The sequence below is a fragment of the Lutra lutra genome, chromosome 12 (genome assembly GCF_902655055.1).
Source record: "Lutra lutra chromosome 12, mLutLut1.2, whole genome shotgun sequence".
Classification (NCBI taxonomy): domain Eukaryota; kingdom Metazoa; phylum Chordata; class Mammalia; order Carnivora; family Mustelidae; genus Lutra; species Lutra lutra.
The window spans coordinates 90,918,343-90,929,182 of record NC_062289.1 but is presented as its reverse complement, the minus strand read 5'-3'; the positions used below and the strand labels follow the sequence as shown (position 1 = coordinate 90,929,182).

At 50.0% G+C, this 10,840-nt stretch overlaps 1 protein-coding gene and 1 long non-coding RNA gene across 2 annotated transcripts in view; one reads left to right on the top strand and one right to left on the bottom strand.

The window, feature by feature from the left end:
- Positions 1-441: 441 nt before the first annotated feature.
- Positions 442-10,840, bottom strand: part of FBXW8 (F-box and WD repeat domain containing 8) — a 127,929-nt gene continuing 117,530 nt past the window's right edge. The window contains exons 9-11 of the mRNA XM_047697737.1: positions 3,859-4,032; positions 2,100-2,210; positions 442-1,592 (exon numbers count right to left, since the gene is read on the bottom strand). Coding sequence (XP_047553693.1) covers positions 1,460-1,592; positions 2,100-2,210; positions 3,859-4,032 — 418 coding nt within the window. The 3' untranslated portion in view covers positions 442-1,459. The remainder of the gene's footprint in view (positions 1,593-2,099; positions 2,211-3,858; positions 4,033-10,840) is intronic.
- LOC125082285 (uncharacterized) lies at positions 4,179-5,690 on the top strand. Its single transcript, XR_007121942.1, has 2 exons — positions 4,179-4,429; positions 5,362-5,690. It is a non-coding gene; the product is annotated as an uncharacterized LOC125082285 (long non-coding RNA).

Genomic DNA, 10,840 nt, shown 5'->3' with positions numbered 1-10,840 from the left:
GTCACTATTTGAGGTGACAGCTAGCCATTTATCTACTTTCTATTCAAACCCCACTTCTCTTTGTCCATTCTGGCCTCACCCCTGGCGTTTTAATATTCAGTGTTTTCATGGCGCAGAGGGTTCACATTTTCCATTTTTCTTTTTCACTTTGTTAACCTCATTTTATTGCATTAGGGGGTCACAGACTTGGGCCTGGCTGTATCTTTGTGGAATCTGAGACTGCCTTTGTGATTTTTTTTTTTTTTTAAAGATTTTATTTATTTGACAGAGAGAAATCACAAGTAGGCAGAGAGGCAGGCAGAGAGAGAGGAGGAAGCAGGCTCCCCGCTGAGCAGAAAGCCCGATGTGGGGCTCGAACCCAGGACCTGGGATCATGACCTGAGCCGAAGGCAGCAGCTTAACCCACTGAGCCACCCAGGCGCCCCTGCCTTTGTGATTCTGAGACAGCCATTTTCTGTGCATGGTCTAGGGATATTTAAAAAGGCACAAAATTCTACTGGATCATACTCGGAAATTCTATTAAGTAAATCCTCTAAATCCTTCAATTTTTTTTTTTTTAATGATTATATCTGCTGATCACCCACTAGAAGCATGGCCTTTCTCTTTGTAGTTCTGTCGGTTTTAGTGTTTTTAAGGGATATTAGAGGCCGCTGCTCAGAACAGTCTAAATTGAGAGTAATACGATGTTTTGCCCTCTTAACCCTTTGGAAATGGAAGCAACGTGTCACCTGGAGGAGCTCCCCAGTGCCGCCCCACTTTAGCCCAGTGGTTTAGAAGGGCTTCTCCCCCAGCTCTCACTCTCCGTCCTAGGTGGAGGATGACTGTTTATGCAACAAATAGGTAGAAAATCTACTTTGTACCACATGTTGTGGAACCACAGTAAACAGTCCTTAATGCAGTAAGTGTATAAATATATAATTATAAATTGTGGTAAAAACTATAAAGACAGTACTGCTCACCTAGGTTTACAGGAGGTGGTGGTATGAAGGATCACCCCCCCCCGCGCCCGGAGTCTGTGATCTCCGAGCCCACACCCCAGACCCCCCGAGAGGAAAGGGCTTGCACACTGGAGCAGAGCCCTGCACGGTAGTGCACAGACGGCAGGGGGGGGACCCACATTGTAGCCAGGGGAGAGGGTCCCGGCTGGAAACAGGGTGACCAGAGTTGTGCGGCAGGCAGCAGATGCAGGAGGAAAGAGGGACAGTGGGTGGCACTCAGAGGCATAGTGTCAGGGAGAGAAAACAGAGTCAATGCCACAGCCCCTGACCACCTCCAGCTTTCCATAGGCAGCTGCAGCGAAGCAAACTGGCTGTGGGAGAAAGCAGAGGCAGTTGAGGAACCTGTGGGTTAGACCAGTGCACCTGGTGCGGAGCTCCTCGGTAGTTTTTTTAAATTCATCCACTTTGGTTCTTCCCATTTTCCCCCTGCTCCCCGACGAGGTGCTCCCCTAACCACGGTCCTAGGGAAAGGCGAGCGCAAGGTCATAGTTGTAGCCCGGCACGGTGTCTGCGGATGCGCGGCAGATGGGCAGCGTGCTCTGGAAGGCCAGCCGGTCCACGGCAAACTCGTAGGCGTGGATCAGCCCGCGGTGTCTAGAGGAAGCACATGGACAGGGAGCACGTTAGCACGATGCTGCCGGACCCCACCCCGGGCGTGCACCCCACCCGGGCCCGTGCTTCCGGTAACACCCGGGTCCCTCCCGCCCACGGGCCATCGGACACTCAGAATCCCTGGATTCGAGACAAGTCAGGAGGAGGGGACGGCGTGCGGGGAGGCCAGCGGTGGGGCGGCGGGTGGAAAGCGTCAGCATCAGGGAAGGCCAGGACACATCCCGAAAGACCCAGCTGGGTGGGGGGCTCCGGGGTCCAGATGTAGCACGAGGCCGGGGCTTAGCCACCTGCACTGGGAGTTCAGCCACAGCGGTGGGTGCCCCACGCCATGCGCTATCCCGGGGGAGGCCTCACAAGGCGCGCACTGCCACACAGCCACGTGGGCTCGCAGCTGCCGTGAGAACAGCCGTGCCTGAGAGGGGGCCCTGGCGGGATCCTCCTCCCGGAGTCGAACTACGAGGGTCTGCCCTGCAGCCCCAGCCTGCTGACCTCCTGTGAGCGGTGAAGTTGTCCAGGTCTGTGTTGCGCACCACCCTCTCGCAGGGCACGTTGGCTGTGATGAGGCTGTGGCTGTTGAAGGACAGGTGACGGACGGGGTGCCTGAAACACGACGGGAGCGAGCCGTGGGAAAGGGAAATGCTCTGAAAGATCTCAGAAGAGATGCTAGAACTCTCTGCCAAGCTTCTGCCAGAGGACAAACCTGGGCCCCCAGAGGGGCAGAGTCTTGCCTTGCCTTACCCCCGCCCCCCGTGCCCCCAGCTGACTCCCCTGCAACATGGACGTCAAGGAGGTTAGCACCATCTGGCAGAGCACAGCCCCATTTCTGGCTGCCAGCCTTGGGTAAGTGCTCCAAGCCAGGCTCCCAGCTGCAGGGTGTGGGGCTGAGTTCTAAAAGCCCCTCTCCTCCGAAGCTTGAGAGGGCTACCACGGCTGCAGTGTTCTGCAACAACGGCTAGAAATTAATGTAGCAAAGGCTTCTGTTCATTCTAAAAACTTTCATCCAGTGCCTCCTATGGTCAGAGCACCAAGCCAGGAGACACAGGATATAAAAGATGTCTAATGCAGGAGCCTGCCAGCGGAGGATTCCTACCGAAGAATTGAACGTTTGCATGAGAGACATTATAAGCCCCCAAGATGAGACACAGGATTTGGCACTGGGCTCAGGGCAGTGAAGGCCCATCAGCCAGGCCTTTCGGGAAGACAGAGCTGAGACAATCTGTGCAGGATCGGCAGGGGCTGCTCCTGGGATGGCTGGGGGGTGGGCGGGTAACAGGCTTCTTGGCTGGAACAGAACGTTCTCTTGAGAGTACTGAAGGTTCAGGGGGATCTGAGTCAGGCCCTGTCAGTCCAGGGCACCAGCTGGAAGACTTCACTAGGGGCCAGGAAGGCAGAAGGGGCGCTGGCTGGAGGAAACGGGGAGAGCGGCAGTGGAGGCTCCCATGCTCGGCAGGGCTGGACCAAAGGCTCAGCAGAACCAGACCAGCTGCATGCATGGGCTGGGGAGGACCTAATGTGCTCACAAGCTCTGGGCAGGAGACTGAAAGGTGAGGCCCAGCAGTGTCCCGGGGAGAAGTGAGGGCCTTGCCCGGGACAAGCCACAAACTAGGTTTGAAGACTGGTTGTATATTTACAAATGAGTTAGGAAAATGAATGCCGGGACAGGGAAATTCTGGGGAAGACCTGACCAACCCTAGCCTCCCCCAAATGATGCCCTGGAGGAAACACAGCTTTTCAGGGAGAGAAAAAGATCTGCTGGAGTGGCAGCCTAGTGCAGCAGCCGGAGTTGCTGGAAAGTGGGAGAGGGGACGGTGGCCGTGCCCTGGGCCGGAGCTACAAGGAGAGCTGCCTGATGAGGGGGTGGACCGCTTGGTAAAGTAGCTATTTCTGGGAATGCCGCTGCGGAGGAGTTTTAGTTGCCTTCTGGCACCACCTGGTGGCAAGTCCATGTGTCACCACAGAAAGCACAAAAAGGGATTACTACGCCTGCTTGGCGAGTAAGGCAGGGCTGGACAAAGTCAAGCAGTGTGGACATCACCCGGGGCTCAAGTCTCATAAAAGCGGCTGAAGGGAGTGAGCACTAGCTCCCGCTGCTCTCCAGGAGGCAGCCAAGCCCTCTTTAACCTTGCCTGCTTTTGCCTGCCTTCTCTTATCCTGACTTGCAATGTGTATTTGCAGGTCCGGGCAACTGTAGATTTCTTCCTTTTATTCTCAGAGTCCACTTTCCAGGATCCCGTGAGTGCCCCGTTACCTGGAGTGCACTTCCCACAGCTTCTGGCTCATCCGATAATCCCACACGGAGACCAGGCCTTCCTCGCCTCCACTGACGATTTTCCAGTCGTCCATCTGCACCGCGGAGACTCCCAGTTGGTGGGCGGAGAGCGACAGGGCGATTTTGTCAGTGCGGAGGTCGTGGATCCTCACCCTGGAAGGCCCAAGATGAGCGCAGAGAAGGGAAAGGGGAGGTGAGTTAAAGCTCGAAAGAACAGAGTCATCCTCAGGGGTTCTGGTCTGTGCACAACAATCTTGTGAAAACACAACATACAAAAACCCCTTTGGTCGCAAATATCTAAATATCGGCAGAGAAGTTTTCTCCCTTTAGGCGCACATCTCATGCACAGCTCAGATGCACACGGAATGAGCTCACTTACCGTGCCCGCAGCTCTCTAGACAGAAGGACTTAAAAGCCCCTGGAACAAGATAGCTGTGAGAGAAATACCATGCTCTTTCTCTGCTTGACAAGAAGGACGCCTGCCCTGAGCACGAGTCCACTCCAAGGGAAGGTGAGCGGGGCCTGGCATCTGACTGTGCAGCTGTCCCAGGTGAGTGTGGCACCCAGCACCGTGGTGCTGCTGGCAGTCTAAGATTCTGTTAAGGGCAGGAGATAAACCAGCCACACTCATTTGCAACCCAGATCCTTACCCGTTTGGGAAATTCACACTTTTCTGGTATTTAACTCAACTCTGTCAGTTCATCACCCTCTTGCTGAAATTTGGAAAGGGAGGTGTCTATGGTTGACCATGGGGACACTGGTTGCCACTTATCTGAAGTCTCAAAACAATGACTTGCTTTGTCATAATCTGAATTTAAGAACCTCTTTATTTTATTTATTTATTTTTTAAAGATTTTATTTATTTATTTGACAGAGAGAGATCACAAGTAGACGGAGAGGAAGGCAGAGAGAGAGAGAGAGAGGGAAGCAGGCTTCTCGCCGAGCAGAGAGCCCGATGTGGGACTCGATCCCAGGACCCTGAGATCATGACCTGAGCCGAAGGCAGCGGCTTAACCCACTGAGCCACCCAGACGCCCTTAAGAACCTCTTTAAAAACTACTCTTTACCTAAGTATATGCTGAATTTCCACATATGGACAAATTAGATAATGAGACAAATTTTCTCATCCAGCAGAAATACCAACACAGTTCCGGAAATAAGACACACAGCCAAAATTAAATGTGGCAAAATTTCAGTACAGGTGAATGTAATGGTCTCTGTGCTGTGAGTCAGAAAGGAAAAGACCCTACCACTCGGGAGGGGAACTGGACAGACCTAATGCCAGCCTGTGAAATGTGGTCCCGATAGGCAGTGAGAAGAGATGATCTGAAACACGTTCTGTGTCCTAAACTCAGTTTTGAGCATGCACACACAGACCTATTGTTTTTAGATTTCTAAGGAACATAAATTTGAACTGAAAATTCTGTACCCAGTGTAGCTTCCAAGTTTAAACACATATTAAGATTTTTGTTTTCTTCATAGAAGAAGACCCCAAGTCAGCTACCTAGATACTTTCTAGAAGAAAGGGATGTACCAAAATACTGGCAGAACACACAGGCCATGCAGAGACGAATGAAACAGATTTTCAAATGTGGCACCGGACCGCCGGCTTGAGACCGAACGTACTTGCTGAGTGTCGGGTGCAGGCAGGATAAACCCACGTATTAACAGGAAGCACCCTGAATAGATCACAAAGTAAAGCTCGACGCAGGCAACACAGGAAGGGTGCACTTCAGGACCAGAAGCTTTACAAAGATGGAGGGGAGAGTTTAGCAAATATTTGGTAAAACTGCCTGGGAAAAACAAACAAAAATCCAACTTACATGGACCTGGTTTTTGTAGATTTTAAGTAATTCTGTTTCTTGCGTCATAATGCACTCAGGTTTAAGCTGATTTTCTTAAGTTTCCAAATCTGAAGACCTAAGTGAAATAAACCACTTTCTAAAGAAATAAGAATTACCCAAACCGACCCGCAAGGATCGCAAAGGTAACAATGAGCAGACTGAGAAGGCTGTCAAGGGAGCAACAGTCCCGCAAACATGCTAAATGGGCCTGTCCTGGAGGGAAGAGCCCAGGGGCCAGGCACGCTGCTCCACAGCCAGCAAGGACGGAGGACAGCTGCCCAGGTCTGTCGGTGAAGCCAACATTCTGTCCTCCCCAAAACTGACGATAAGAGCAGAGTATCAAAGACAATGCTAGATCGGTGTCAGTGCTCAGACCGGAATAAAATACAGCAGAACCCCTTGAGGGTGTCTGTTAATATACTTCAAGTTACTACAACAAACCATGGACTGCTGAAAAGAAATGTGATGAGATTTACCTTCTTTCTTTTTTTAAGATTTTATTTATTTATTTGATAAGAGATCACAGGTAGGCAGAGAGGTGGCGGGGTTGGGGTAGAAGCAGGCTCCCTGCTGAGCAGAGAGTCCGATGTGGGGCTCGATCCCAGGATCCTGAGATCATGACCTGAGCCAAAGGCAGAGGCTTAACCCACTGAGCCACCCAGGTGCCCCTCTAAAGGTGGCCTTAAAAAACAGTGGTCGGGACGCCTGGGTGGCTCAGTTGGTTAAGCAGCTGCCTTCGGCTCAGGTCATGATCCCAGCGTCCTGGGATCGAGTCCCACATCGGGCTCCTTGCTCAGCGGGGAGCCTGCTTCTCCCTCTGCCTCTGTCTGCCTGTGCTCATGCTCGCTCCCTCTCTCTCTTTCTAACAAATAAATAAATAAAATCTTTAAAAAAAAAATAAAAAAAAATAAAAAACAGTGGTCTGCTTTTACTAATACTTCACATTGTTTTTAAAATTAGGTACAATTAGATACGAGAAAAAATGAGAAGTGGACAAGTTTATTAAAGATGACAGTCGAAGATAATTCAGTAATAACTCAGGTCAAATGAAATTAATATGTCAAAATCAATAGCTATCTTAGGTACAAACAACCACTAGTTTTAAAACATGTACTCAAAGAAAAAATGCCACTATAATAAATTTCTCAGCTTGGAGCTCTTAAATTCTAGATGCCTCAAAGAGTTAAATATAATTAGCTACAAGAATATTCAGAATTGGGGTGCCTGGGTGGCTCAGTGGGTTAAAGCCTCTGCCTTCAGCTCAGGTCATGATCCCAGGTCCTGGGATCGAGCCCCACATCAGGCTCTCTGCTCCACAGGGAGCCTGCTTCCTCCTCTCTCTCTGCCTGCCTCTCTGCCTACTTGTGATCTTCCTCTGTGTGTCAAATAAATAAATAAAATCTTTAAAAATTAAAAAAAAAAGAATATTCAGAATAGAGAAGGCCCTTCTAAATAAAAAAACCTCAGAAGTCAAAAGGGAAAATACTGATAATTATAAAAGTGTTTAAAATTTTCCCATATGGGGAAAAAAAATATCAAAATCAAGGCAAACGATAAACTGGCGGAAATGTTTGCAACAGAGAACTGGCTAATTTCTTGTTTAAAAAAAGTCCTTCAAATTGAAAGTAAAGACTGGCAACCCAATATTACAATAGGAGAAAAGCTAAGAAAAAATAGTTCATGGGAAAATACTAATGGCTTTTACACATGTGTGAGATGTTCACTGGTAATGAGAGAAATTATGAACTAAAATTACAGTTGGATACCACCTGTCATCTACCTAGGTACTTGACAAAAGTCAAGTTTGGTCGTAAACTCTGAGATCCTCCAGGCTGGGGAGCCTTGGGCGAGCAGGCACTTATGTGCGCCTCATGTGAGCGCAGCCCTTCGGGCACGATCTGGCAATAAGCCAACAAACGATACACTTGACTTCTGACATAGCAGCTTCGGTTCTAGGAATTTATCTAGGCTATATCTAACACACGTCTACAAATACACACGTGGGCATTTAAGACCATGAGTTATAGCACTGTTTTTAGTAGCAAAAGATGGGGTTCCTGTTTCAGACAACTTACCGACCCTCCCACTGAAAATCACTTGGTACTGCTGGATAAGCAACAGCCTTTAAAACGCACTGCTGGGTTCACAAAGCAAGCGGCTGCCCCAGGGCCCAAGCTGGAAAGCAGCCTGGATAGCCTGGGCTGCGGCAAGGCTGCTGGCAGGTGCCAACCTTAGGAGCCAGTGGCAAGAGGGTAAGACTCAGGCCCACCCAAAATAAGTGGGGTGGGAAAGGGGAGTTAAGACATCTACCTTTAAAAAAAAGGGCGGCCTCATAAAACTTCTGGAAATGAAAACACCACTCCTGAAGTTAAATTCAGAAGAATTTGTGGATTAGACAAGAAATCTGAAAAATGACCTAAAACAGAGCACAGATAAGAAATGTGACTGAGGGGTTAAGAGATGCAAATGATAGAAGGGGACAGTGCACCGTGTATCCAAAAGAAGTTCTAGAGCGAGAAACAGTATAGGGCAAGGAGGCAATATCCAAATAGTTAAGGGCTGGTATTTTTCTAGAATTCATGAAAGGCATGCATACTCACACTCCAGAGCACTACTCAGAACGAGAATTTCATATCTAAGCGTATCCTACCGAAGTGAGGAACACCAGAAGCAGCGTTCGCGGCACGGTTCACTAGCTCCGTCAGCTGCGTGCCAGCGACGGCAGCTCCGGGTGGCCATCCAGCCGCCCCGGTGCCATATTTGCAGGAGGCAGAGCGGGGCAGGCCGACAGTCCCTAAGCCACTGCGCCACGTGAGGAGCGCCGGCCTGGTGGTGTGACCGGTGTGGGGGTGAAGAATCAACGTGTGTGCGCTGTGTGCGTACAGACACCCTCTGGAGAACGCGGACAGGCAGTCGTGGCTGAGGAGGACCAGGCTGCTCAGGAAGAGAAGTGCCCAGAAGCCTGGCTTCTCTGTTGTACTTCTGAATTCAATTTTGAATGTGTGGGTTGCCTGTTCAAGTAAAGCTGAAAAATTTTAAGATTTTGGGGGTGCCTGGGTGGCTCAGTTAAGCATCCGACTTGGTTTCAGCTCAGGTGATGATCTCAGGGTCATGAGATCGAGCCCTGCACTGGGCTCCGAACACTGGGTGTGGAGCCTGCTTAAGGTTCTCTCTCTCCCTCCCCTGCCCCTCGATGCCCCTCTCTCTTAAAAAAAGGGGGGGGGGGACCTGGGTGGCTCAGAGGGTTAAAGCCTCTGCCTTCGGCTCAGGTCATGATCCCAGGGTCCTGGGATCGAGCCCCACATCGGGCTCTCTGCTCCGCAGGGAGCTTGCTTTCTCTCTCTCTCTGCCTGCCTCTCTGCCTACTTGTGATCTCTGTCAAATAAAAAAAAAAAAAAGGGCCGGGGGAAGAAAACTCTTAGTAAGATTCTGGAAGGACACAATTGAATTGGTAATAGCAGTTACCCTGGGGAAGAGTGGCAATAGCAGAGTGAAGGGGAAAAGGCGCCCTTTCCTTTTAAGCGGAGACACTGCCATGTTGTTTCAGAAACAGGGACTCATTCATGATGGGGGAGGGGGGCACCCTGAGGTCTAGAGAGGTACCAGCCACGCTCTGTTTCTAAAGCTGGGGGGTGGATGCACAGGCCTTCTGTGACTAAACTGTACACACAGCTTACGTACACTCCTAGATGTATGCTTTGTTTCAAACAAAACTGGATTTGAGAAATACGTAGTCCTAGAACACGGAGGAGAGATTCCCTGGTTCTTCTGGGCCAGCACACAGAACCATCTAGGCCACGCTGTGCGCGGACGAGCTCTGACTCTGGCGGTGCAATCCTCCCTCCCCAGGGAGGGGCCGGGGGTTACAGATGCAGGGAGAGCAGGCAACAGGCTTGGAAAAACAGGTCTCCCTCCCCGCATTTAGAGCCACTGGAGGCACTGTGCGAAGGGGAAGTGAGGAAAGGTATAAATGCTGGGAAAGGGGCGCCGCCCATAGGCTACTCACTCAGGGCAACTTGGAAAGGGCCGGTGCGGGGAGGAGGAAATTCTGGCCCAAGTACTTTTCAGCACATATTTGGTTAATAAGGGCCTATTTTGCTGTGGTGATTTTCATAAAGAGCCCCTCTGTTGAATATTTATACTCCATAATTTACAGTTTGGCTGTTAGGGAGACAAAGGCAAACACAAATTTGGTCCAGAAGTTCAAAGTTTGCCATCTGTTTTCCTATTGTATTTAGATACCAGCATGGATGGCTCCAAACAAAATAAACAAATACACTGAAAGATACGGGGTTTGTGTATTTTACATCACCAAGGAAAACAAAACCGGGCCAAAAGAGACTTGAACTTCTACCCCAGGAAAAAAGGAAGAGCATTTATAGGAATCTCTTTAGAGAGGCATCACTCTGCTTTCTTGTCCGCAGACAGAAATGGCACACCCTGCAGTGTGCGAAGTCCACACGGGCCATTCAAACCCACATCAAGAAACTGGTGTCTGCCTTGAGCCTCTGACAGAGCGCCACCAACCTGAACCACCTCCCTTGGCCAAGTGTGCAACCTCAGCACTCCAATCCGAGACTCAGTGCTGGGAAACAGGTAGCACGACAAATGGGCACAAAATCCTGCCAAGACCACGGATTCCAGGGCCAGAAAGAAGCCAATGGTAGATATTGTGAATTCCTATCTAGCAAGTATTTCATCAACTTTGCCCGTTGAAGAGAAAAATAATTGGTCCGAGAGCTGTAATTGTATTATGTTTAATATTCATGGTTGGGTTTGGGGGCTGTTCCAACACTTCCTCTCTCCAGCCCCTCTCTAATGAAAATCACACCATAGGAGTCGGCGCTAGCCCGCCAATTAAAATAAAAGACACCAGAACCTTCCAAAGACTCCAGCAGAGGAGCATCCATCTGATGGGCAGGAAAATGTGATGGGACTGAGAGGGAGGCACGCTCTGGTTGGTCCTGTGCTAAGAGCTTTGAGTAACTTATTATAACACTTGCAGATGGAGCAAACACAACATTTACGCCCCACTCACTCTCCCTCTGACAGCAGGCAGCAGCACACCCCAACTCCATGCTTGTCGGGGCCAGAAGCGAGCTCGGATACTAACTGGG